Source organism: Penicillium solitum (assembly GCF_028829755.1).
Source record: "Penicillium solitum strain IBT 25940 chromosome Unknown utg000004l_segment0_segment0, whole genome shotgun sequence".
NCBI classification, from domain to species: Eukaryota; Fungi; Ascomycota; class Eurotiomycetes; order Eurotiales; family Aspergillaceae; genus Penicillium; species Penicillium solitum.
The window spans coordinates 2,547,698-2,574,863 of record NW_027072124.1 but is presented as its reverse complement, the minus strand read 5'-3'; the positions used below and the strand labels follow the sequence as shown (position 1 = coordinate 2,574,863).

At 47.5% G+C, this 27,166-nt stretch overlaps 9 protein-coding genes across 9 annotated transcripts; 4 read left to right on the top strand and 5 right to left on the bottom strand.

Moving 5' to 3' along the window:
• Window positions 1–173: 173 nt before the first annotated feature.
• On the top strand, window positions 174–1,391 carry N7455_006969 (glycosyltransferase; the record flags this gene model as incomplete). Its single annotated transcript, XM_040953629.2, has 1 exon — window positions 174–1,391. The coding sequence occupies one exon, from the start codon at window positions 174–176 to the stop codon at window positions 1,389–1,391; it is 1,218 nt and encodes a 405-aa protein (XP_040815876.2).
• A 458-nt stretch (window positions 1,392–1,849) lies between these two features.
• Window positions 1,850–2,442, bottom strand: N7455_006968 (uncharacterized protein; the record flags this gene model as incomplete). Its single annotated transcript, XM_040953654.2, has 3 exons — window positions 1,850–2,031; window positions 2,093–2,177; window positions 2,254–2,442. 3 exons carry the CDS (start codon window positions 2,440–2,442, stop codon window positions 1,850–1,852), a joined length of 456 nt encoding a protein of 151 aa, XP_040816040.1.
• A 6,558-nt stretch (window positions 2,443–9,000) lies between these two features.
• Window positions 9,001–9,573, bottom strand: N7455_006967 (uncharacterized protein; the record flags this gene model as incomplete). The annotated part of the gene is made up of 2 exons (XM_065605470.1): window positions 9,001–9,051; window positions 9,304–9,573. The coding sequence occupies 2 exons, from the start codon at window positions 9,571–9,573 to the stop codon at window positions 9,001–9,003; spliced, it is 321 nt and encodes a 106-aa protein (XP_065461324.1).
• A 6,477-nt stretch (window positions 9,574–16,050) lies between these two features.
• N7455_006966 (uncharacterized protein) lies at window positions 16,051–17,452 on the top strand (the record flags this gene model as incomplete). The annotated part of the gene is made up of 2 exons (XM_065605469.1): window positions 16,051–16,314; window positions 16,382–17,452. 2 exons carry the CDS (start codon window positions 16,051–16,053, stop codon window positions 17,450–17,452), a joined length of 1,335 nt encoding a protein of 444 aa, XP_065461323.1.
• A 1,015-nt stretch (window positions 17,453–18,467) lies between these two features.
• Window positions 18,468–18,728, top strand: N7455_006965 (uncharacterized protein; the record flags this gene model as incomplete). Its single annotated transcript, XM_065605468.1, is given in 2 exon segments — window positions 18,468–18,486; window positions 18,499–18,728. The coding sequence occupies 2 exon segments, from the start codon at window positions 18,468–18,470 to the stop codon at window positions 18,726–18,728; spliced, it is 249 nt and encodes an 82-aa protein (XP_065461322.1).
• A 449-nt stretch (window positions 18,729–19,177) lies between these two features.
• On the top strand, window positions 19,178–21,262 carry N7455_006964 (aromatic amino acid ammonia-lyase; the record flags this gene model as incomplete). Its single annotated transcript, XM_040953538.2, has 1 exon — window positions 19,178–21,262. One exon carries the CDS (start codon window positions 19,178–19,180, stop codon window positions 21,260–21,262), a length of 2,085 nt encoding a protein of 694 aa, XP_040815924.2.
• A 243-nt stretch (window positions 21,263–21,505) lies between these two features.
• On the bottom strand, window positions 21,506–22,625 carry N7455_006963 (uncharacterized protein). Its single transcript, XM_065605467.1, has 2 exons — window positions 22,379–22,625; window positions 21,506–22,304 (listed from the first exon to the last, which is right to left on the bottom strand). Exons 1-2 carry the CDS (start codon window positions 22,508–22,510, stop codon window positions 21,582–21,584), a joined length of 855 nt encoding a protein of 284 aa, XP_065461321.1. The 5' UTR covers window positions 22,511–22,625; the 3' UTR covers window positions 21,506–21,581.
• A 684-nt stretch (window positions 22,626–23,309) lies between these two features.
• On the bottom strand, window positions 23,310–24,051 carry N7455_006962 (uncharacterized protein; the record flags this gene model as incomplete). Its single annotated transcript, XM_040953531.2, has 3 exons — window positions 23,310–23,497; window positions 23,522–23,803; window positions 23,877–24,051. 3 exons carry the CDS (start codon window positions 24,049–24,051, stop codon window positions 23,310–23,312), a joined length of 645 nt encoding a protein of 214 aa, XP_040815985.2.
• A 651-nt stretch (window positions 24,052–24,702) lies between these two features.
• N7455_006961 (zinc-binding alcohol dehydrogenase family protein) lies at window positions 24,703–25,822 on the bottom strand (the record flags this gene model as incomplete). Its single annotated transcript, XM_040953483.2, has 2 exons — window positions 24,703–25,643; window positions 25,711–25,822. 2 exons carry the CDS (start codon window positions 25,820–25,822, stop codon window positions 24,703–24,705), a joined length of 1,053 nt encoding a protein of 350 aa, XP_040815868.2.
• Between the last annotated feature and the right edge of the window lie 1,344 nt (window positions 25,823–27,166).

Below are 27,166 nucleotides of genomic sequence, written 5' to 3'. Positions count from 1 at the left end.
TCACATCTGATCACCGCCGTGATTGGCTGATATGCCCCTCTACAAACTTTCATCCATGGATACGTGGATCTATAAAAGACAGTATCACGCTATGTGAAATCAACATTCGCGACATGCTTGCATCCAATATAACCTCAATTACCTCGACCTCGACCTCGACTTCAACTTCGGCAATGGAATATCTTCTACCTATCGGGATGCACATCATCCCCTCTGGCCTTCTCGATCTACGGCCAGATGCCGACATAGACTTTGACCTCCTAGATCCCCAGCCAGTAAAGGGCGTCAAAAATATATGGTTCTTCTGGCACTCAGGCTACGCCAACATGCACCCATACACACAGCGCACAGTGCGTGCATGGCACCGCCGATTCACCATGCAAGGGTGGACTGTGCGAATCATCGACCGGCAACCGGGATCAAAAAGCAATATCGCCGAGTTCTTAAATGTCACAGATCCAGAACTTTTTCCACGCGCTTTTACAGATGAGACTCTCACTGGCCCTTACGCCCTACAACACACTTCGGACCTTGTCCGTTGGCCACTGCTCCTGCGATATGGGGGTGTCTATGCGGACGTGGGTATGATGCAAATTGGCGATCTGGATACGTTATGGACTGAGACAATTGCAAACCCTGACTCTCCATACGAGGTTCTATCTTATACACCAAGTGGTGAAGATCATTACAGTTTATGCAATTATTTCCTCGCCGCATTGCCCAATAACGCACTTTTTACTCGTTGCCATCGTCTACTCCTCGCCCTTTGGGGCGCAGATGGTGGTAAAACAACCACCGATGGCATGCATGCTAGCCCCCTCCTCCAAGGCCTTCCTTTGATGGGTGGTGCATTTACAATTACCGAAGATGATGGGACTTTCATCGGCCCTGCGGAGGTCAGCCGCCTTTTAACCGACTATATCATTCAAGGCCAGGTGGCTACTGCAGTCATGGGGTTGGTCGATGCCGAAGATAATTGGGACGGTCCAGCCTATTGCATGAAGCATTTCTATGCGATTGAGTTCATGGAAGGGTCGCAACTCATTAATGAGTTCACTGCCTGGAACGGACAGGAGGCATTCGATGTGTTATCACTTCCCTTGCCGAAAGATGGGGAGGAAGAGTCTGAGAAACAGAAAAAGGCTCATGAGATTGTTGAGGCATGTCTGTCGCGCAGCTTTGGTTTCAAACTTGCTCACGGGCTTATCCTGCGGGTTAACAAGGTCACCCTTGGCTCACTCTGGCGGGACAACCCGGGCTCCGATATCATACATGGGACTTATGCGAGTTGGCTCCGCCATGGTATTGCCTACTGGAATCAAAATAATGTGCCTAAGCGAGTGACGCTCTCGTTGATCCCTCCCACCAAGGTTGGGAGATTACTCGTGTAAAAGTCCGTTGATCAATAACATACCAAATAGTGTGTCCTAGCGCGTCCATCACTGTAATAAACTACAGAAATGATAGCTTTCCTATAGACATAGATTCCGTTCCGCATCGGAGAACTACCAGCGGTGCTCGTAAAAGGTGTATTAAATTCATATTCTTCAAAAAGAATCCCTAGGAAGCGCTAACTATATATGCTATAGTAGTCGTTGTGTGCCGTATTCTTTTTTATCTCGTGATTATGTTGAAAATGTTAGAAATATCCTCGACTACTACAATTGTAGGGTTTTTGGTTGAATAGGAAAATCCAACAGATTATATATAGTAGTCATAACAAATGCCCGTCCCATTCTCACACATAGCTATCCTTGAAACGGGCTGCGACAGGTTGAAATGATTGAAACAAGGACAAGAAAGCAAGATATCCCCTTAACCCTACCACGTTACAGAATGTAGACGACAGTTACTGGCAGAGGTCCGCCGTCAGGGTGACTGGCTGGGGGCACCCATAGACCTTCTTGTTAGCCTGGGTACTGTAGCAGGCGGCATCATTGGCCGCACAGTCAAAGGCCTCACAGCCATCGCCGGGACTCAGCGAGTTGGAGTCCGCTGCGAAGGGGTTACCCCAATCCGTGTTCAGCTCATCTTGAAGAAGGATGCGGTTAGTAAAAGATTCCCATCTGACAGATAGATTGGGTGGACTCACAGTACACGTAGTCCGGGTTGGACGAGAATGAATAGCCAAAGAAGAGAGGCGTATCCAGCGTCTTTGTCTTAGCGATCTTCACAGTCTATATATTCGATCTCTTGTGAGCTTCCCTTGCTATGTAGAGTATTATGCAGATCGAATAGGACGGAGTAACGTACCGAACCAGATACTTTGAATTCTTCAGAGAAGGTTTCCCCATTGGCAACAGTGGTGAGAGGGCCGGGGGCGCTACCATCGATAGGGAACGACTGCACATACACGGTGGTAGGACAGTTATTATACACGATGGCATTCTGGGCTGAGACCAGGCCGACGAGGGCACCAAATGTGAATAGGGAGGTCTTCATGGTTGGTATTCGGCTTTTTGTTTTGAAATAGATGGTTAAATAGAAGGTTGGATTGTTTGTTTTCCTCCCGAGAATGGAAGGAATTGGGGGTCTTCATATAGGTCTGCTACTCGGACCACAGGCAGTATCGATGATGTACTAGTAGAGCATATCTGGGAGGCCTTGCAATCCAAGACGTGGAATAGGAACCACGTCTTGGATTGCAAGGCCACCACCCGCGAGTCCACCCTACGGCGAATCAATACGACCGGTGGGTGAGACATGCGCATCACCGCCACTGCATGTACCCCACACCATCAAAGACATCACACCGGGTAGATGTAACCACCGGGTAGCGTTACATCAACCCCATAATCCCTCCATTTTCTCAACAGTGGCTGGAGCTTTTGTTGATGATTCTCCATTCGGACCAAAGAATAATTTCAGCTGTGTGGAGAGACTGACTGAATCAAGTGGTTATCGACGATTCAACCGGTTTCTCCGCTCCCGACTCCGGTCGCGGTACCGTCCAAGTCATCTATGTATGCCTACCCCACATGAACACTATGGAGGATGATGTCATAAGCTGTCCTCGTAGTCGAGCATACAAACAACTGGATACGGCGTAGGTCCTTCCTTCCTGGGCCAACATGCCCTTGGTCGACTGGTCCATACCGAGAATCCCATGTCAGCCATGCGGTCATCCTGCCTGGCCTGGTTCAAGCTCGTATAGTATCCACTTTGCCAAACTCGTGTCAAGAACTGACCAGCGATTTTAACAGGTGAGAAGGCGGATTCAAACAACTGTCTTCTAATGCAAGGGAAATAATGTAGCTATGGAACTAGTGCCACGTTAATGCACCGTTCTAGTATACGGTGCCAAGAAAGAGATGCTGTTTTGATGACTATAAATTGGCATATATCCTACTGTATCGATTTTAAACGCGGTTGAAAGGTTGGAGGGGCGTTATAGCTTTCTCATGAGGTATAGTTTGGTAGAGGGAAGACAGATGACTACAATAGAAGCTATTAGAGTGGTAGGCTGGAATGTTAGCTGCCCGAATCTTAGTCGGCCGATATACATTAGTGATGAGTCTTGGCACTCTAGGAGCAAGGAAGACGGCCTATAGAGTCACTCTGATAGGTCGGTCACACATTTGTTCAAAAAAAGAAAAAAGGCAGAGGAGGGCGGACGGTCGACTAAGAGCGTGAAGTGCGTAGAGAGAGTTTGGACACTGCGGATGAGGATTGGACGAGGGGAGCATATTAGTGGAACAAATTTAACTAGGTGTCCGTTCGGTTGTTAGATAAGTCGGGGACGCAGCCCTGGAGATGCATAAATAGTGAGTGGTGGCAGACATGCAAAGGCTATATATAGAACGGTCGATTAAGGGACCTTGTCTTGGGGTTTTTTTTTTTAATGTTTTTTTGTTTTATTATTTTTTTTTTCAGTGTTAATTCCTCATAAATCGAATTCTCATTCCAAAATAGGCTTAACAAATTCCTCTATAATAAGGCTGAAACTACTCCGTAGGTAGCCTGGCGATAAAATTCCCTCGCTGTCTAGGTGATGTCGGCTACGTTATCTTCTGTTTCGATCCCTAGATCTATCGCAAAACTATCCCCATCAAAGTCACTAGGACTAGAGCTGGGGGGCTTTGCTCGGTTTTCCCGATCTTAGCTGATTTGATGCGTCTGGTGATTATGTTTGTGACCTAATTAGGTGCCCATGGATATTTTTAGGCCACCCAGTATAACCTAAGACTCAGCTTAGGTCCAACGTTTGGCCCCCAAACCCAACCCAAAGTTGGGTTGGGTTGGGTCCGGGACTAATTGGGTTCTAGAGAAGCCTAGCAATACCATCCATGGATGGTAGAATATAGTACTGAAACCCCGGAATAACCATAGACCGTCTAGAGGACGTCATACATACTAAGATTAGTAGGCCATCCCAAAAATATCAGATTTTCTCATTTTAGTGTCACTAATATCTTTCATTTATACTATACGTCGTCATATATTGTCATACCAGCAGATTTCTGTCACAAAAGTATGAACCGATCTTCATCTAGATTCTCACAATGTCTATAGCGCACTCACCCCTCTTGCCCCGAGTCGCGCGATGCTCTCCTTTCCACAACCTATGTTCTGCTCTATAATTCCCTTCCACACTTAACATAATACATACGACCATAGGGTGTGGAAAACAGGGCTTCCCGTCCGCTCAGCCGTACTTAAGCCACACGCCGGTGAGTTAGTAGTTGGGTGGGTGACCACCAGCGAATCCTCACTGTTGTATGTTTTTGTTTATTTTTGGTTTCTTCTTCCTATTTTTACGAGCAAAATGCCGTTGCCGCCGTACTCTTCTGCCCCTTCAATCCATTCACCTGGATGCCCTGATCACCACTCACTACTTTACACCTAAATATCCTGCACAACCCTGGAGCTGAGCTCCCGTGCTGGCCTTTTTCTTGTAGGTGCGTTGTAGTAAAAACTGTTTGGTCTGGCCTCAGCTACGGTTTAAGGATGCAGGGAGTATCTGTACCCCACATTGATACTTTCGATGCTTAAACACTGCCATATATTCCCGAGGCCAATATATATATGTATATACCGTCACCTGAGTCGATATTATCGAATTTAAAAAGAGAAAAAAGGAAGTAGCATTCAGGAGTTTCGAACTTAGTATAATGAGGCAGGTAAGTCCCAATGCGAGAAAATGACCTATAAACAAAGGTTACTAGCGCTAAGAGAATAAAGAGAAGAGAATAGTTTCACTACATACAAGTATAGCCAGGTCCACGTTAGTCTCAACCGAACACTCCCACTATAAGTCATCCTCAACACGTAAACCGTCCCTTTAGTCAGTTATATATCAGTTAATAGTTATATATGCCGGAGCATAATAAGACCACCGTTTTTCGGGGTTAATAATCTAAAAGTCCTGGAATTATCCATAAGAGTTGAACATGAATAGTTAGGTACTCGGGCCGATGGGGAAATACCAGCCATGCCGAAATGGCGCTTATGTGCGTTATCTATATTGCTCCTTTTCTCCTCGCTCCTATTACGCAAATTAAGTATACCTAGGCTAACACCGACATCGCCTAAAATTAAAAAAGCACAACATAAGGCCTACGTTCATATTCTAAGCGGCTAAACCTTTCTCGTTCGCCATCAACAGTATCACTCACAGTGAGGACGAAAACTGCTCGACAATCCTGGAGGCTTTTTTTTCTTTCTTTTTTTTTTTTTTAAAAAAAAGATAATTGATAGTCTTCGGGACGGACCTCTACCTCCTACATATCAACTAGATCAGCGCAGGTTGAGGAAACGGAGGGCAGCAGGTACATTCTCTACATTTAATTGCCTCCATTCCAGTTCCTATCCAGCCAATAAACTATTACTATTATAATCTTCTTTTAGAGGGTGGTCAAAATTATACTTGATAGGAAAAGTGGCTGATCGTCAGATAGCATGGGTTTGAAGAAACAAAGCATTTGTAACCACATTGAGGATACCATAGTGTTATTGAATTGATTCCACCTTATCTTGCAGACCTTTAGGAAGGACACTAGAAACATAGATTTGCTGCAATCACCAAATAGAAACGAAGGATGAGAAATAACAATCTGGGTTTTACGAGTCCCTCGAAACTCAGTATACCCGGTTGTGTTTTTCTTAAAAAGGGTCTCAGTGGTCATCAGTAAACTGCCTGTTTACTAACAGCCTTGGCAAACGCAACTGTAGTTGATGCAAGTCCCGAGACCGCCGGAACACTATATTGAGAAACTTGTTAGTGGGACGGAAATGCAAATCAGTGAATATCCCCAACTCACACCGCAGCAGTCGGTTGGCTTATTCGAAGGACAGTGGACATTTCTCTGAACAAGGGAATGTTTGCTGTTAGGAACAGCTTGCTCAGAGACATCCTTAGTATTAGGCACGGCAAACGCCATGGAAAAGCCAAAGAAGGCAGTAAGGATGGGAATGGAGAGCTTCATTGTAAAATTGCGAAGGTAAAAACCCGGGGATATGAAAATATAGCTGTGTAGAGTAAAAGAAGCTTTCTCTGCGATGGTGAGACTACAATTAAAAAGTGGGATATCCTGGCGGTTTTATAGGGTTTATGTTTTTTTGCTCTCAAAGGGATCAAGGGTGTATGGGGGATATTCAACCTTCGGGTCTCACAGTGCCTTCTCAGACTCCGGGAAGGCCCAAGTGAGGTGGTATTGGATATCCTAGACTTGCAGATAGACCCCTCTAGGTGAACTTCCAACTGGAATACTGGTTGGAAGCCGAAAGTGGGTCGCCTGGCTAGCCTCTTTTTTACTTATGGATGATTTTTGCGAGGCAAACAAAAAGAACTACGGACATGTGTGAAAATCCAAAATAAAAAGCCTGGCTGCTATCCCTGAGCTTCTAAAATTCCGACTGATGTTGCAAGACTTCTCACGCCTATATATGAATTTTTCTTCCTCTTGACAAAGTCCTGTTTTTTATTTTACCATTGCAATGCCGAAGAACAGCGCTCTACGCAAGCTTCTACCTGTGAATATGGGATTCAAACGATACAACCAATCATAGTGTTCTCGCCCGATACGTGCCCGTAGAGAATGTTCGATTGGTCGATACATAATCAGACTGAGAGTTCTAGGACCGTTTCGACTGCCAATGTTGTATTGTCCTCTTTTCTGTGACATTGTGTTGCTCCTAGCTGTTCTTGCAAAAGGCGGACCCCATCCGTGCACGGAGAGGTCCGGCGATCAATTACTGGGGGCTCCACTCCCGCGGCTCGTATAGGCTTGCTCGTATAGGCTTGGTATGTGCATGATCTCCATCATGCAGGGATAATCCTCACGAATGCTCACTCATATCCCAAGATGCCAAGATTGATCTACAGAGATTCTGCTGTTTAAGCAGAGACCTGCAATTTCTGACCTATTTACTTCTTAGCTCGAAGGCATTACAGTGTCAACTGATCCAATTCCTGCGATGCAACCTGAAATTGCTAACTAGTAAGGCATTGTTTTGAGATATTAGGTATGGCAGTGCATAGCGTCCTGTGGCCCATATCATATTATTTCCATTCCTGCGTACAAACTTTAGTAATTAATCTTTGCAGTGACACAGCAAAAATTTTAGTACCCCTTCTACTAACTACTACCTTCCGAACTCATTATACCGTCCGCTATACTTAGTCTTTAGTGGAAACTCAACTGCTTCGTAAAATGTCAATTTCTACAGTATTCATTTCTATCAATTTCTAGCCAATAAAGACATATCCTAATTTATGAAATATTCTGCTGGCAAAATAAGATATGACACACGATATGACACACTGGCACTGCCGTAGTATGAGGCGTCCAACCCTTGCAAGCTATTGCTTGCATTAAGGCAATAATCAATATATCATCGGCCCTATATAAGCCTCGACGCCCATTGGAGTGATGAAACCAATTCCTCAACAGTAAATTCGAATTACCCTTCTATTCTATCTCTTCAAACCCCTCAAAGAAAATTTGAACAATCTTTACGAATCAACTCCTCAAAAATGAAATTTTTTATTGTCCTGTTTGCACTTGCTGCTTTCGCAATGGCCGAAGCCGGCCCAGATCTGGAGGCGAGAGCTGGGTGCTCCATGAAGGGACAATTCTGCGTTAACGGAGGCACATTCCGGTGCTGTGAGGGACAAGGGAGCTGTATTGACCAACGGGTAAGTCTGCTATTACGACCTTTCTGGAAACAGATATGGCCAAACATGATAGCGGATAGCTAAAGGGAAATATAGTGCAAATGAGCTACGATCTACTGAGGGAGTGTCAAGGTCGCCTTAGGGTTACGGGATCTCACGTGTCGGGGCGTCCGGTGGTTAGTTACTCCAGGGTATACCTGGCAGAGTGTTGTAAATTCCTGGTTCGTCAGGCTTCTACTCACTATTTAGTTAACCAACCAACTAGCTTTTGTTCGTTGTAGAGAATCAATCCTTCTTCTCTCTTCTCTTGCTTTCAACGATTATGCCTTTCTAGCCTAAGTTGCTCAATGAAGTCAACGAGCAGACTTGTCGAATAATGAATGCTTTGATAGCCATCTGTCTCCCATGAGACCCAAAGGCTGAGGTGTCTAGTCAATTACCTCACCTTGGGTCTTGGAAGTTTTTGCTTAGCCAGGTAGGTGTTATATTGACATAATTTCAGGACAAGCTCCTTGATTGTTTGGCTCAGTTACAATGGTGTATTATAGAATGAAAAACACTGACTAACCTGTACAGGCCGCAAAAAAGTGTGCATGGAACATACGCAATCGAAAGGATTTTGTTAGAATCAATATACGGACAGGGCTATATAAATACGTCGATGTTGTGATTGCAACTTTTCCCTTAAGTCTTAACCTCAATGGTCTGACCCCATTTGCACCTTCTAGCCAGGGAACTCCGTGTAGTACTCACGTACTGCTACCAGCAAACATACCAGTAGATTTTAATCTACTCAAGGTACGCCGATAAAGAATGCTGTTGAATTTGGCGCCGAGGCAGCCAGCACGGAGAAAATCACGAAGACAAAGAACGATATCATATGATCATTGATCGAGGAGAAGGAGTATATTTGACCGTGGATGGGAACGGTCGGACTAGATGTTAGCAAGCTAGATGTTAGCAAGCTAGATGTTAGCAAGCTAGATGTTAGCAAGCTAGATGTTAGCAAGCTAACGGTTCACCGTGTGAGATATATCTGGATTCGAGGTTAATGCGGAAGGAATGCGGGGTGGAAATTAACTTCCTATGAGGCTCCAATTGAGGCCACCAAATTCGGCAGAAATGACAGAAGCAAGTGTCGCGACGCAGCTCGAGTCATAGGAGTCTCTCAATATGCTAGGTCAGACAAATCGATGTTGAGCGCGGCAGCAGCGAGGGACCATTTTATCACATATATATGCAACAAATAAATCCCTCGGCAGGATTGAGAGTGAAAGAATGACAAATATCGCTCCCTTAGGACGCGCAGGGTTCTCCATTTCGTCGTCCCTATTATCTCTAGTGACGTGGTCAGCACCTTTTCCTCTGGCCCCGGTTGTCATCTCTGTGGGGGCCCACTCGGCATTTATCGAAGAGACCGCGAGATCATCGTACTCAGTCGTAACACTTGACCCCATGATGAGTAGTGAAAGACAACTCAGGAGCAGTGTACAGGACAAACGGGAAGATCACCCGTTCAATGCACAACTTGCTCGCTACTGCAACCTATCCAGGAGGTGTCCGTTCGCTTGTTAGGTAAGTCGAGTTAACCTATTTAGGTTATTTAGAAACATTTTGATGATATGTGAAGGGAGGAATCACCGAGATAACAGAAGCTTTTCCAAAGGTAGGGGGGTATATCGCTTCAAGCTTTGTATTAGCTTCGTACGAAACCGAATGTAGCCTAGTCCAGGGGTGGTTGTTGGTTGGGTCTCGGAGTCCGTCGGGAGCAAAGGTTGTTGGATGCCCGGATGCCTAAGGCATCACATGTAAATAGAACCCAGATAGTTTGCCTGCTCTCTCGTCCTCTCTTTCTCCTCTTCGTCCACCAGAATACATACAGTGCTTTCTCTATGAACTTACACGTATTGTATCAGGTTATGAGCCTCTTTTGCTAGTTGGACCACTAGCAACTCTTTTCTCTGAAGCTATTTTCATCTGGAGACTTTTGACGATCTGACCCCACAGTGGATCCACCTTTGTGCGTGGTACACTACACGGATTCGGATCCAGCCAATAACATCCAGGAAATCCTTCGAGCCCCGCCGGCAAAAGCTCCGTTTAGCTTTACAATCCAATCATGGCAGACGTCGCGACCGGAAATGTGGGGGACACCAACCCACAAACCCCCCCTCCCGGCGTACCGCCTAACACGATTGATCCCAATGAAGTCCCGTCCTTGAACGATCCGATCCAATTTGCGCAGGATGCCAGTGACAGCGAGGATGAGGATAACAAGCCGTCCCATCAGGGACATGGTCTGCCAACGATTGCAATGACCAAAATTCAGAAAGTGAGGACACTGGAGCACAATGACACTGATCCAAGTGGTTGGAAACAGGCACTGGCTTACCAGTTGATCCCATACGCTTTGGAATGGCTGCTAGAAAGCGACATTCCCCGACCTCCCAAGTCGCATGCTTCGTTTGAAAGATGGAAGTACTGGTCTCGCTTAGTTGCAAGCTGGATGTACAATCAAATCGATGTCACACTACAGAACAAGCTGCGCAATTTGTCAAAGATGCCTAAGTACGCTGATCAATTGTACGATGAGCTTATGGCTATGACACAAGGCAGTGACCGGATGCAAACTGCATTCCTTGAGATGAGGAAGTTCGATAAGATGAAACGATCGGATTACAACTCAGCAAGCGAGTACATTGAGGAGTACCAGCGACAGTACCATGTGCTTGCTCGATTCAAGGCAGCACCGCACCCAGCACACGGCCTATCACAAGTCCTTCAAAACCTTGAATTGGAAGTCAAAAAGGTCCAGTTTATTAGGGAAGAAGTCGCAAGTCTCGAACCCAAGAAACTCAATCTCGACAAGGTGGAGGAGTACTGGAGAGCACTCCAAGCAGCTGCTGACATGGAAGGTGTCACCAATGCTGTCTACAATAACAATGCCGGCCGTGGCCGAGGCAATGGAAGAGGTGGTCGTGGAGGAAACCGTGGTGGCCGAGGTGGTCACAACAACGGTCACAACAAAGACGATAACACCCAATCCAGCAAAGACATCAATGCTATCGACGAAGACGTAGCCACTGCTAAAAAGAAGAAGAAGAGAGGTCTTCGCAAGCAGCCTGCCGACGGCAAAGACATTCATGACTACGCAAAAGAGATGCGTAATGGCACACAAAAGGATGACAATAACATGTGTTCATTCTGCGGCTTTGGACCGCACACTGCAAAGAGATGTGCCTATCTCAGTGACAACCCACCAGCCTCGTGGGAACCGTCCGGCAACTTGTGGGCCTATTCAAAGGCTATCCAGAGAACTCAACGTCAAGATGGACAGAACAATATGGTTGTTGCAGCTGCCAATTCTGTTGACAGGAAGAATGATTGGTTGCTAGACACTGGTTCTGACAAGACATTGACACACGATCTCGAGGACTTCCACACATACCAACTGGATCACCCTGACACAGCTTATGCGTACAAGGATTACTCTGGTAATAGAGTCGTCACGCTAGGCCACGGTGAAGTCATTGTAAGGGCTGCCCTACCAGGTTTGGATGGAAAGACGTACTCGTTCATGACAACTGGTTACTACACTCCTGGGGGACACGGCAAGCTATTTGGCATGCAAAAGCTTCTTGAAGAACAAGATATCTCTTACGACACACGCACTAAGAATCTCACAAATGGAAGGGGAGACATCCTAGGGTATGCAGACACGTCAACAGGTGTCCCGTACCTTGTCAGTCCGAAGGACGATGATGACCCCAATGAGATCAAATCGGACACAGATTCCGACGATGACGATGAGATTGGATTTGTGAACAAAGTGACTGCGTACGAGATCCACAGACGTCTCGGACATGCTGGAAAAGCTCGCATTGCTTCCACACTACAACATGCTGAACAACTAGGTGATGATGAGCAGTACGGCACGGAACACTTCGATTGTGACGCCTGTTTTCAAGGCAAGTCAAAGCTCAAGATATCCCGTCAACAACAGGCGAGGGTACAAGATGTAGCATGGAAATTCCACGTTGATACACAGCCAATGAAACCCACTGGGCCAAACGGAGAGAACTACTGGCTACCAGTCGTTGATGATGCTACTCGATTAATTGAGGGAATCATGCTAAAGAACAAAAGTGATGCTTACCATAAGCTTACTGCGTTCTGTGAGAAGATCAAATTACTCACCGGCAGATACCCAGGCATCTGGCGAATGGATGGCGGTACAGAGTTTAAAGAGTTCATCAAATGGGGTGAGAAGCATGGTATGACTTTTGAGACCACACCACCTTACACCGCAGAGCCAAATGGTACGGTGGAACGTTTCGGTGGACATATCAATGACATACAGAGAACGATGATCATCGATGCGAAGATGCCGGAAGAGATGTGGCCGTATGCGACAGACACAGCCATCTACATCTACAACAGACTAGTCAATCCAAAGACTAAGATCTCGCCGCTCACACATTGGCGTCAAGAATTTGAAATTGCAAACCCAGAGCCTTCCTTGAAGCACCTTAGACCATGGGGATCAGCTGCATACGTCCACATTCCGAAGCCTAAGAGGACACAGGCTAGGAAAGCAGCACCCAGAGCGTGGAAAGGTATGCTTGTTGGCTATGAGGGGGACGGTGGTCATGTTTACAAAGTGTGGGATCCAGTCACGAAGAAACTGGTAGTGTCTCGTGATGTTGGTTTTCCGCAACCTGGAGATGACGATGGTATGGGACCAACACCAGCTAGCAAAGCACCCACCGATCCCAAGGATCCTGATGATGATGATGATGTCGTCGGATTCATGCCTGTCTCACTGTCGCAAGAAGACGAGATCTCGAAGCCAGAAAAGAAGCAGCAGCAAGTAGTACGTACACTACAGGTACAAACTCCTACACGATTAGCTGTACAAGCACCTGTTACGCCGTCTACAATTCATCTTCCAACAATTCATGGCAGTGCATCTACAATGCCTGAGACACCACAGAAGGCACCACCGCAGAGAACAATCATTCCGCCAATAAAACAGCGCAAACTCTTTCAAAGTTTTCTCCCAACTGTGGGAGAGGAGCCCATGATGATAGGCGCGAGAATCACTGAGATCACGGATCCTACCACTGAGAGCGTCTCACAGGTTTTGGACATTGAGCGGAAGAAAGAAGATCTCGGAAGAAGACTTCAACAACTGTCAACCCAAGTGTCTCAACTTGCTGAAAGTATGGACGATATTCGTCGAGATACCGACAACATTGAGAGAGCTGTCACCGAGGAATCAGAAGATATGACTCCTTCTCCAGAGCGACAGAGAACAGATTACCAATACCCTTTCTCATCTCCCACTCAACAAGCTTCTCCCGTTCAACAAGCTAGTGTGTCACCAAGTCGTGAGATCACACAAGCTCCACCAGTTCCTCAAGCCAGTGTGTCACCAAGTCGTGAGACCACACAGGCTACACCCGCTCGACAAATCAGTGTGTCACCAAGTCGTGAGATCACACAGGCTATCGATACAACGGAGACAACGACAAGCACTGAGAACACACCGGTTACTGCGAGATCAGAGATGTCACCAAGCCGTGAGATCATCTCAATTGAGTCATCGCCAGATCCTATCTCTCAGGACCCAGCTACACCGGCTCCCACCCTACCCCGCCGATCGAGACGAGCGAATATCGGGATTGCACCTGACCGATACCACGATCCAAAGCAGAAACACCTCGCTGTCGAGTACGAGAAACGAGACCGAGATATTCAACGAGCTGCCACAAGGGCAAAGGCGAAGGACTCGGGCGGTAACAACGTGACGGAGGGTGATGGACAGGGGTCTGCGGGACCTAGTGCGATGTCTGCAACAGCTGATGTGACAATGGACAAAGTCGATATTGACGAACCATTTCTCTACAATGGAAAGCCGCTATGCGCAAAGGACGTTGACTTGCCATCTACGTACAAGCAAGCGCAAAAGAGCCCTTTCTGGCCTCAATGGCAAGAGGCTATGCAAAGACAACTTAGTGATCTCGAGGCTAAAGGCACATGGAGCTTGATCCTTAAGCCGTCAAAAGCTAAGGTACTGCCAGGACAATGGAGATTCACTGTCAAATCCAACACCAGAGATGAAGTCTACGATTTCAAAGCACGATGGGTGGTATGTGGCAACTTCCAAGACAAAAATGATGGAGAAACATATGCCCCTGTCGTCGCCGAATGTATGATCAAAATCGTTCTCACACTGATTGCAGTGTATGGTCTAAAATGGAGGCAAGTTGACTTCACTGCTGCATATCTCAATGCTTCACGTGAAGATGTGGAGACAGTCTATATGAGACAACCTACAGGTTTTGAGTACGCAGATGCACAAGGAGACAAGAAACACTGGGTGTGTACACTCAATCAAGCGCTCTTCGGATTGCGAGACTCTGCTTTCCTATGGAACGAAGAGATGGACTGCAAACTACGTCAGATTGGCTTTCGTCCGCTGGATGATGATCCTTGCGTTTATATCAAAGGCAAAGGCATGAATTTGACTATTATGATGATCCATGTTGACGATTTCATCATTGCTGCACCATCCGACGATGACATTGAGCAAGTTGTCAGCGAACTTCGTCAGTACTACGACTTGAAGGACCTCGGTGAGCCAAAGCAGTATTTGAACTGTGCGCTCGACAGAGACTACGCCAACGGGACAATCACTATGTCACAGAAAGCGTACGTGCAAAAGGTGCTACGTATGGCTAAAACCTCTGGCTGGAAAGACACGCCATTGCCAGCTGCATGGAGAGAGACACCAGCCGATGCGACCAATGCACTAGATGACGATGCTTTTGATCAATATCAGTCTATCGTGGGGATGTTAAACTGGTTGGCAGTCAAGACACGACCAGACATTCGCTTCGCAGTGACACGCTTACAGCATCGACTAGCAAATCCCACCCTTTCTGACTACAAAGCAATGCAACATGTTGTAAAGTATCTGAGACGAAAACCTGACATCGGAATTATCCTCGGTCGAACCGGTGAACTTCGCTTCTATGCACACACAGATGCTTCACATACAGACTGGGAAGATAGCAAATCGACAGAAGGAAGCGTCTGGTACCTTGCCGGATCACCTATTATGTGGTCTACGAAGAAGCAGACGATCACGGCCAATTCGACGACAGTTGCTGAGTGGTGTGCACTGGATCAACCTAGTCGTGATGCAATGTGGTTGAACAAGATCGCACGATCATTTATGCTCCCAGAGCAGCGTCCTACAGAGATCTACACTGACAACATCAACTCACAATTGCTTCTCTCGAAGAAAGGAGGCAAATCGGCGAACAGATGGCTTAATCTTCGTTACTTCTTTGTCAAAGATGCAGTGGCGCAAGGACATGTTGAGATTCATCGAGTGAACACCAAGCGAAATGCCGCAGATGGATTTACCAAGGCTCTTGCAAAGGATCAATTCAAGATCTTTACCGAGCTAATTGGCATGTGCTAAATCCACAAGAAATTTGCAGAGTTTTACTATGTATGCCGGAACTGGAGATCTTGATAGGGAGTGCATGCAGGATTCTATGAGGGGGATGTTGGATGCCCGGATGCCTAAGGCATCACATGTAAATAGAACCCAGATAGTTTGCCTGCTCTCTCGTCCTCTCTTTCTCCTCTTCGTCCACCAGAATACATACAGTGCTTTCTCTATGAACTTACACGTATTGTATCAAAGGTACTTGTTTGGATGCTTAGCAATGCTTAGCCTTTCGGCTTCCTTGATAGGTGGATCAGCAAAGTGTACATGAAATCAGGTGCTGTAATAATCCCCCAGCCACGACTGCATGTTATCCCTTGAACTGTCGCCTTGTTTCGCATTGTGTCCCTTCCTGCCTGCTATCTCGGCAGTTAAATAGATACAGTTTGCGCATTCCACCCGCTTGACACTGATGCCTTTCATCGATGAGGCTCTCACCCACCCAGTCCACATTTTATCTTCAGTAGAGCCTCAGAAAGTGTCAGGCAAAGAGCCCCTGGCTGCGGCGGGAAGCGAGAATGAAGATTTCGCCAAACAACCATTAGAAAATGCTATCGGAGACAGTGACCCAGATGTTGTCCTCGTGGACTTCGAGGAGAACGACCCAGGAAACCCTTTGAATTGGTCGCCAATGCAAAAATGGCTGATTGTGTTCGTTATCTCATGGATGGGTTTCGTCAGGTGAGCGTCTTTCTTTTTTCTCGCCAGTCTGTATATCTGCCCTCGTTGATTGACCGAATTAGTGTCTTTTCGACAATGACGATCGGCCCACGGCGCCTCGGGTCTTGCAAGAGTTCCATTCGCATAATAAGATCGACCAGACCTTGCTCGTCACGATTTGGGAGCTCGGGGAAGGCATTGGCCCGTTTTGCATTGCGCCGCTCTCCGAAAGATTTGGCCGGCTTCCTGTCTTCCACATTGGAAATCTCCTCGCGCTCTGTTGCTTGATCGTCAGCGCCCTGAGCGTAAACATCCCCATGCTGATTGCGTTCCGATTATTAACGGGTTGCTTCTTATCGATTCTCACCCTCGGGCCCGCTATTGTCGGGGATTTGTTCCAAATGGAACAAACTGGCGGGTCCATGGCATTAGTCATGGGAACTCAAATGATAGCAGATTTTATCTCACCCATCGCAGGAGCGTATGTCTCACAGGGCCTGGGTTGGCGATGGTCGATTTGGTTGGCGGCCATCGTGCTCGGGTTCTTCAGCTTGCTTTTACTGGTTGTGCTCCGGGAGACATACACAGTCGTCATTCTGAGGCGGAAGGCGGAGCGGTTACAAGAGGAGCGCGCGGACGACAAGAAGTATCGTTCCAAATACCAGGCCCGCGTTGATGCATCCACTATGCTTGAAAGCGCTATAAAACCAATGCAGATCCTGTCCCAGTCTCCTATCCTCATTCTGACGACGAGCTATATGGCTATAACATACGCCTTAGTGTCATTCATCCTTGCCACACTCACGGAAATTTTGGAGTCGACGTACCCCACCGTCTTTTCTACCGGCTCCATTGGCTTGACGTTTTTAATTCTTGCCATCGGTAACACCATCGCTTTGATCTTCTACAGTCTCACTTCCGACCGCTACATGATCCACCAGCGGCAAACGAAGGGTGACGCATTCAAGCCGGAGTCTCGGCTGATGCATTTGCTCCTTGCCGCAGTCATTCTTCCTCTGGGATTCCTCATCTACGGATGGACATTAGAGTTTCATGTTCAATACATCGTGCCGCTCATCGGAACGTGTGTTGCGGGGTTCAGCATGGCGCTTTCCACCCTACCTGCTGAAACATATGTGGTGGACGTTTACTAGATCCATGGGGCATCTGCCATTGCTGCTGGCGTAATCTTCCGAGCGATTGCTGGGGCCTTTCTGCCATTAATCGGCCCTCCTTTATATGAAATCATTGGGCAGGGCTGGGGTAACACTGTTCTAGCCTTTATCGCAGCTGCTTTCACCCCCCCTTTGGCTTTACTGATGATATACGGAGATTGGTTTCACAGTAAAGAACGGTTTGGAAGGACTGGGCGATAGATTGATTATTATCCACAGCAAATGTTACTCATTCCATATCGCTACTGTGTGAATCTGCCTGTATGAAGGTCATTATCTAGTCGACCTACAAGCCCTGCCAGTAGTACCATTTGTCCTTCTCGTCAAAGTATATTCGAGTATTTTCGTTGACGTAATCACGAGGAACAATATCCATTGCAGTGTCCTGACATGCGTAGTCTACTGTGGGGTGGTCGTAAAGCGTGAGCGAAAGTCGTATACTGGCCCTCTTATTGGATTCCATAAAGTGGTAAAATGAAGGGTAAACTCTTGGATGTAGTTTTCTAGGAATCTCTGCAGTTTCATCATTCCATGCCCACGTGAGGTCTGAGATTTAGGATCTGAAGAACAAAGTACTACTTGCTCACTAGTATATACTAGTGGAAGTAGTATATTGCTTTTTTTTGCCCCTTACATCGATCGCCCCACCACATGTTCCCAGTCTCATTTTCAAGTTTCTGAAAGCCTGCTCATCTGAAATCGGTTCCAGCTGAGTACGACCTGGAATTTGTTGATCAAGACATAAAAGAGTAATCAACCATTCTGACCTCGTGCATATTTAGATATTGAGTGTAGCAGTGGTTAGATATTATCTTTCTGGTGTGGTAGTCTTCATTAGGGCCCGGTGGGGCCTTTCAGTCTGATAGATCTTGGTTAGTGCGTCTTGATCAACAAGGTATGTTCCCCGTTCAGCTAAATTAGGAAATTTGATTAATCTGGATCGATATCTACCTGCATCCTCTGCAGAATAGAATTTGTGCTGTTTAACTTTTCAATGTACATGTTCCAGCTAAGTAAGTAAGTAGGGATTCAGAATTTCCAGATCAGCCCCAATACGGGCGACGAAAACCTGCCGCCTATTCGCCAACCTTTATTTACTGCCTTTCCGGTGGTCGATTCCCAGGTCATCCAGGGGCTGGGGAAATCGGGAGCTTTTTGGGCGATTATAGCTCCACCTGGGCAACTTGGAACTAGAGTTCACACCCGGGGCCTTGGCCCTCCGGCACTCGAGTCCTCAGCTATGAACTGGCGGTGAAGTTGCTCTTTTCCAGCCCGTAATAGCCAATAGAACTAAAGTCCCCGGTGGCACACTCCATCGCCTGTTGTTCCGATCAGCTGAGTACCCGCTTAAAGTTCAAATAAAGCGAGTCTAGTAGGGTTCATACCGATATGCCAGATTCACAACGGAGATATTTTCACTCGGGAGGAAGCTGATGAGGTCAGGCCCTTGCATATACGGGTGTCCACTTTTAATAATTTTTGTACTCGACAAGTGCAATAGACAGTGAATATACTACCCATATTTATATATTTATATATTTCCCTTTCCTCTATTATTTTGCATTACTCAATCGAACCTTTGTATAGTGATTTGAATCCTTGGTAATCGAGCAGACAATAACACGACACCTGGGGTTGAGAGATTATATAATTTGCTGCCTCTACCTTATCATGACCTTGACGAGGCATGGCCGATCGGCTCATATGAGCGCAACACTCCAACTCTTGGGACACGTGCATGATTTGAGGAGCAGGAAGCGAAACCTTGAGCTCAATGGCAATAACCTTGACATTGCTTCTATCGTGGCTGTCGCCCGCCATGGAGTCGAGCCCACTATCAGCACGGACGAGCTGCTTTCTAAGCGGCTTGAGGTCTCCGTCGACACTCTGGCCGATGTCATCTCTCAGAAATGTGTCATCTACGGCGTCAACACTGGTTTCGGTGGCAGTGCTGATACAAGAACCAACGAACTCATCGACCTGCAGACCCATCTTCTGCAATTTATCCAAAGTGGAATCATCACCGCAGCTGACAAGGATCCGGCCAGCAACTCGGAGCGGGAACCATCTCACGTCATGCCTCTCGCCTGGGTTCGAGCCGCCATCGTGGCCAGAGCAAATCAGAATCTCAGAGGTCATAGTGCAATCCGCAAGTGCGTGCTCAAGAGCCTGGTTGACCTGCTACACAACGGCATTACTCCCCTAATTCCACTGAGGGGCACCATTTCTGCATCTGGAGATCTTATGCCTATGGCATACATTGCTGGAGCAATCATGGGCAACCCAGATGTGTTTGTCCAGGTGGGTAAGGGCGCAGAAGCCATAGTTATGCCATCCTCTGAGGCCTTGAAAATGAGCGGGCTCTCCTCAACGGGACTCGGTCCGAAGGAGGGACTCGGGCTGATCAACGGCACTGCTCCTTCTGTGGCAGTAGCAAGCTTGGCATTGTATGATACGCAACAGCTTGCGTTGTTGTCTCAAATATTGACGGCTTTCGCTTCGGAATGCTTGGCCGGGAATGTAGAGTGGACCCATCCCTTCATTCACGCGACTCGACCTCACGCCGGGCAAATTGAGGTGGCAGGCAATATCCGGAGCTTCTTGAAAGGCTCCAAGTTTGTTGTTGGGTTGGAATCGCAGCAGGCATCTGGTGACGGACTCTGCCAAGATCGGTATTCGACAAGAACAGCTCCTCAATGGATTGGACCTTATATCGAGGACCTTCTTCTAGCGCAACATCAGCTCGAAGTGGAACTCAACTCTACATCAGATAACCCTCTGGTGGACACAAGCAAGCAAGACGATGGCTCTAATGGAAGAGTGTACTCTGGTGGAAATTTCCAAGCAGCTGCTGTGACGTCGGCTATGGATAAGGCTCGTTTGGCCATTCAGATGATAGGACGAATGCTTTGGTCCCAGGTTACTGAGATGATCAACCCTGCTACAAATAATGGTCTGGAGGCCAACCTTAATGCCACCGCATCAGAGAACTTCACCATGAAGGGAATCGACATTAACATGTCAGCCTATATGTCTGAGTTGGCAGCCCTGGCACACCCCGTCTCCGCCCACGTTATGTCAGCTGAGATGCATAATCAGGGTATCAACTCTCTGGCTTTGATTTCAGCTCGACGAACTATGGAGGCTGCAGATCTGTTGGCACATATGAGTGCTTGCCATATGTATGTCTCATGTCAGGGTGTCGAAATCAGGGCAAACCACAATCGATTCCTTTTAACACTTCGCACCAAGATGGAGGACTTCACCGCAAGCGGAGCCCTGTATGGACTCGGATTGGAGGGTCCGCAGATTGAGACGCTATGTGCGTCACTCCTGCCCATTGTCCAGTCGAGTTGGTATCGCGCAAACTCCAATACTTGGAAAGATCGTGTCCTATCTGTTGTTGATGCTGTTATGTCGTCAGTGAATGTATTCATGGCCACTCACAATCCTGATTGTTCAGTGTCCACTATCATCGCGTTTAAGAATAAATTTGGGAGCGTTGTGTCCAGCACAGCAGAGGAAATGTTTTATCCCGGTCCAACTATTTCTCCCGAGCAGGTGACCGCACAGCTTGGTAGGGGGACTGCGAAAATCTATACCTGGGTGCGCTCGAAGCTGAACATCCCCATGAACTGTGGGCTCCGAGATGATCCTTTGTATAACGCTCAGAAGGGTCTTCCCACAAAGGGAAAAAAGAGTATCGGAAGCTCAGTAAGCATGGTATATGAGAGCTTGCTTAAGGGTGAAATGATGGATGGGATTCTGGAGGGTTGGATGCAGGATTAGTCATATTTTACATTGAGAGATTTGTGAGTATTAATAGAATGTGAAGAGTCAGTAATGCACTGAATATATCCAACACAGGCCCAAGATGTCTCTTGTAAGCATTTTCTCGCACCCAGTGCGTTGACTCTGCACTCGTGTTAACTATTGGCTATGCGCAGGTTCCGATTATCGTTCGTGCAGGCGATCTTATATGGAATGGCGTGTTATTAGGCTATCGAATCACTTTTACAAACGAGAATCATATGGCGCAAAAGGTTGACTATTTCCAATATAGCTGACAATGGACGCGTAGTAAGATGTATAGAAAATCCTCGGGTGACTAGGACAACCTAGTGGCACACCACCAGATGACTCTCGCATTGGAGTCTATAAAACTCATTCCCTGCATCTTGGTTGTCGTCTCACCGACCTCCAAACTTCCCTCGATTTCCCACCTTTGTCCTGTCCTCTGTTGGATCTCGAACCACAAACCCTTCAAACTCTCGACATTATGCCGATAGTGGGTTGTCTCCAGTAACCCGGTCATCGTATACTCCCCAGCCAACAAACTACCCATTTGCCTTCCACATATAATCACCCCCTCCCCCTCACGACACAATCCAATCAACCGAATGATTGACTGCACCTGCCCCTCAAAATCCCAGAAATGCAGCAATGAGCCTGCCCACACCACATCAATTTTCCCCCGCATAGTATCTACAACCGGTGATGATTCCCATTTAGAATCCTGAGTCCCCAGATTCGCTGGCAGCAGAGTCGCTGGAAATCTCGTAGCGTCATCGCGGAAAAGTTTATATCCAAGTTCAAAAAAGCCGGTTTCTAGATCAAACCCGTACAGGCTTCGAGCTGGGATCTTGGCACGATGTACCAGGTAGCGAAGCTCCTGACCGACGCAGCATCCTGCATCAAGAAATCCTGCAGAGGCGTGGGCCTGGAGGCGAGCAAGCACACGTGGATAGAATGGAAGGCGCGCGAGATGGCAACTCAAAAACCGCATTTGCCCGATGCAGGGGTAAGGGAAAATTTTGAAAGCTTCATCTCGCTGATTGGTTTTCCTAGTGCGTTAGTCTATTGCAGGATTATGGGCTCTTTTACGCCCGCAGGAGGCGAACTTACTAGGGCGAGAACATGGGACAGGACCTCGTCGGGTTGGAGGCCGCTGTATTCCTCTAAGAGTGATCGGGCATCGGGGTCGACGGTTGTTACTTTGGATTGGTACCAATCCGGGGTCGTTGCAGTATCTGTCATCTTGGACTAGAAGACGGGCTCTCTAATTGGAGATTAACTATGCACACAGCAAGTCTAGAGGGTCCATCATCAAATTGAGAAGAAGCAAGACAACCCCCCTCGTTTTATAAATCGCAGGAACCAGGATTCTGGCTAGTAGTGAGGATGGCGTTGTATGCAAAGCTTAGCCAAACAAGCCTAGCCTAGGCCCCCAACGGCCCCCACGGCCCCCCGCAGACCCCTGTCAAGTCTCTCAACTCACCACTAGCGACTGTCCATTCTGATATACCATTGGACAGCGATAAAGAGGGAGAAATATTCAACTTATATTACCCCTCCTAGATGCCATCCACCACCGTTAACGAACTCCCCACCGGCCTCCGCCCTAAACCGTGTAATTCACGCATCCGCACTCTGTAGCAAAGTCCCCCACGCCTCCTCATCCATCTCCCGTGCATCTAATAATATAGCATATTCAAATGCGTCGCGCTCTCCAACCTCCGCTTCCAGCATGCTGGCCCGTCTGTGGACCACCTTATTATCGCGAGGTTCCTCGAATACTCTGGTCATTGCGTGGCGGACGAGACGATATACGTCCGCCTCGTGTAGCCCATATTTATCGGCAAAAGCCGCAAATATGACAACCCCACCACTATTATGTAGAGGCGGAGCGATTTTGGGCTGTTAGATGAAATGCAACGACCCTAGATGGGCATGAAATGACTGAAGAGTAACTTCGATTCCGGTACTCCGTGAGGAAACTGCAGACGAGACCCAAAACTCTGCTGCACATTTTGTTCGATGACAAGCAGAGACTGACTTAAGCAGCAGCAACAGCTACTCCCACTAGGGCCAGTGCATCCGCCAGATAATTGCTGGCCACCATTTTGATAGCTGCCCCACTGGAAGTGCTGCTATCGATCGTGCCGGTGGTGGTAGCGGCGGCGGTGCCATTACTCGAGCTGTCGCTCCCCGTAACACGGAAGTAATTGGCTGCTACCGGTGCTCCTAATTCAGTCTAGTTGATGAAACTCTCCAGCGGCAGGTTTAATCGGTTGAGCGGGGTTTGATCGGTCGTCTGCATGAATGTGTAATTGTGTGCTCCGGACTTGGGCTTGGGAGCAATGTACGTCGCGACGATGTTCGCCTTGCTAGTACTGTTGACATTAGTGGTCAGGTTGGCCACAACGGTATGCACAATTACCGATGGCGGACTGGTGTTGTTCCAGTCGGGATCAAGCATTAGCAGAAGGTAGCGATTGGTTCTGCTAAATTCCAAGTCATGCAGATGCAGCTGTGGTGCATCCTTGGAGACTAGAATTTGGAAACTTCTAGTCAGTTTGAATCGGTAGACTATCGAGGAAATTCGGAGGTTTCTCTTGCATACCAGATGCGTTGAGGAAATCACCAGGCTTGAAGCTGACTTCGGATGATCCTGTAGAGTATGTCACATTCAAAAGGGTCGATGGCTCGCCGATGACTGCCAGCTCCGGGGGAACTGTGCCAGCAGATGCTGCAGTGGCAGCCGCTGCAATCGCCACGAGAGCAGAAACCAGACGCATTCCGGTGTAATGAATAGTCAGAGGTGGAGTAATGGGTGGGTAGAACAACGAGAAGCCGGGGGGAAGAAGGAAATAAATGACGAGACGTGGTGAGGCTGGGGTGATTGGTTTAAGTAGAAGCCGTTGGCCCCTCAGTCACCAATGGTCAGACGGAACAATATGGTTGGATCATTGTCGGCCTGGTTCTGTCTGGTTCTGGCCAGCGTTTGGGGCCTCTCTTGCATGGCTGATGAATGCAAGCGGACTGGACCTGAGGAGTTGCGCAATATAAATATCTCCGACTACCTGAAGAACGTGAGTTTGTGACTACCACTCTTCCTATTGGTAATCCATGCTTACCCAAGTAGTCTGGGTTTTACGGTACTATGATAACTACCACAACTATGATGGATTTCGGTCCGCATATAAGAACCCCTCTGGAAAGGAAGTATACATATGTCAACCTTCCAGTCAGTTGAATATACAGTATCACTTCATCTGTCCAATATCGCAATGGTTCCTTCATCTCATTCGCAAATTAACGATGGGGGACTCATACATGTCATACATACAGTTAACTATGTTGTCCTCAGAAGATCAAACGCCTTACTGAAACTCGGTAGAAAGTCAAAGTCAAGGAGTTCTTGTTTGTTTGTTTGTTTTTGAACATTTTTACTCGGATTCATCAACCCGGTAGACTAGCTTGGAGGCTCGGACTTTACCTTCCCGTAATACCTGGAGACCGGCCAATGCTCCAGCCAAGCCGCCTGGCTTCACCTGATATGGATGAGGATGAATTCGGCGCTCCTCAAGTAGTTTCTGCGCCAATTCCCACCATTTGATGCCGAATTCCAAGTTAGTGCTACCAGGAGATACCTCGTTCGTACCCATGCGGTAAGGCTCTCCCAGGACATCGTATGCCATTGAGACATGTGAATCAACGTCATCTCTCGCTGATGGCACATCCAGCAGGGCATTATAGGAACCGCCCGCTGACGAAATGGCAGCACTGCAGATGGCAGCCGATTGGGGCGTAGAGATTGTATCAAGGACAAATTCGAGAGCATCATCAGTATCCTCTCGGATCTGTTCGCCCACTAGTGGGTCGTGGTAATCAAAGACTGCGTCTGCCCCAAGCTCAAACATGAAGCTGCGGTTGGCTTCGGAGCAAGTTGTGACCACACGCAGTCCCGATAATTTTGCCAATTGAATCGCAAGGGTACCGGTGGCCGTTGCGCCTCCATAGATTAGGATATTTGTGTCGTCTGATTCACTTTCCTGGTCGCCGGGGAAAGGCAATTCCATGCTCTGGTAAAGATTTTGACCAACAGTTGACAAACCCACACCAAAGGTGGCTGCCGCCTCAAAGCTCATGGATTCGGGTATCAATATTTGGAGATCGCCCTTTGCAATCACATACTGAGCAAATGCGCCGCCATTGTGGCGAACGGCATTGCTACCGTGTACAAATCCAGCAACTCGATCGCCTTTTTTGAATGCCTTTTTCACGCGCGGCCCCACGGCTTCTACTATTCCCGAATAGTCACAGCCCACGGTAGCCCCGGCACAGGGTACAAAATCAATATGACGCCAGTCCGTTGGATTCAAAGCCACTTTGCACTGTGTTAGTCCAGCTGTTTATGAACTGCAAGAGCGAAGAAGAGCACAAGGAGAAAATACCAGCTTTTGTTTTGACGAGAATGTAATTATCCGGCAGCTCGGGGAGCGGGACACCTTCTGCTAGGGTCGCGCGGCCAGCTTCTTGAACGATAATGGCGCTTTGGGTAGTCATTCTCAATAGATGTCGCGACACAGGGGGAAATGAAGTGTGGGAGAGAGGTGGGGTATGGCTCGAATATCTTCAGATAACTCGTTTAAATGGCAAATTAGGGGTTATGAAAGGGATGGATATTATCTCACTGCGGGAATTCTCCGTATGTGGCTTGGAATTACTCCGTAGAGTGATCTAGGGTTGCGAGCGAGATCGAACTATTGAAGAGCTCAGACAAAGCACGGGTTTATTTTTTTGCCGCGCGATAATCTAGCTAGCTAGCGTAGACTGCAGAGTACTGCAAGTAAAATGTGCTCCATATATCGTAGGTGATCTGCGTGGAGTGGAGGCAAGCAGGTGTTAGTAGCTTCAATAAAGTCAATTACTACTGTAAATGTGCTCCGCAGCCCAGAAGATCGTGAAATTGAGATCCGCTATCCCAGGCGACGCCAGTAATGGTGCGCCAGGTACTCCGTACCACAGCCAAATATCACTGATGCGAGATTGCAACACGATGATAACGGCCGAAAAACCAGCCCTCCAGATAGCCCAAAGGGCAAGAGTGATATTCTCCAAAATACATCCATGAACGGAGTAAGGGAAACGCAAGTCCGAGAAGTGGAGCTTGTCTCAAATAGGGGGCTAGGAGTGGAGAGTGGTCTCCCCACTGCGGGATAAGAATCCCCTCATAAAAAGAAGGCCATAAAAGAAATCCTGATAGGCGATCTTCGACTACGGACATTGGCTTAGTGCTATAATATAGTGGAGCAGACCGTGCGGGTCGATGGAAAATGGAAGTTTGGCAATCTTGAAATACAGTGACCGATACTGGTAACCCGGTGTCACAGTACGATTTACATGTACAGCAGGTCCATCTTGAGGCATTGACGATCCAGTTCGTTGATCGATGGAATAGACAGTCTCCACTTGACACAATTCTCGTATTCTTCACCTCAGGGGTATCCAACTACACGCAAACTAGAGAAAATGGTGGAACTGAGTCTGGCATCGGAGCTGCACGATTATGGGGATTGAGATCCAACTACATTAGCCAGATCCATGTTCCAGACGTTTGTTTCTAGAGTACACAGTGGGAAGCAAGGGTCCAGCAATCCAAGTGCCAAAGGATGTAAATTGATGTACTTTGTACATCATCCATAGCGCTTTTCGATTAGTCCCGGTCTCCACTGCATGTTCTCCGCTTGAGTAGCCAGTAAAATATGCATGTGAATATGCGACACTTTACGCGTTAATGGCACTAGCGTCCAGGATTCATAGCCAGTTTGATGGTCTGCAACCAGGACGGGGACTTGCCGAACCTGGAATGCACAGCATTGAGTATAATACCCCACAGCGTCCCTGCTC

Bases quoted from the DNA above. Each gene is read 5' to 3' on its own strand.
- N7455_006963 (XM_065605467.1), bottom strand. From the start codon at position 22,510: ATGACAGATACTGCAACGACCCCGGATTGGTACCAATCCAAAGTAACA. The intron at 22,305-22,378 runs GTAAGTTCGCCT...AAAACCAATCAG, and splicing joins TGTCCCATGTTCTCGCCCTA to CGAGATGAAGCTTTCAAAAT.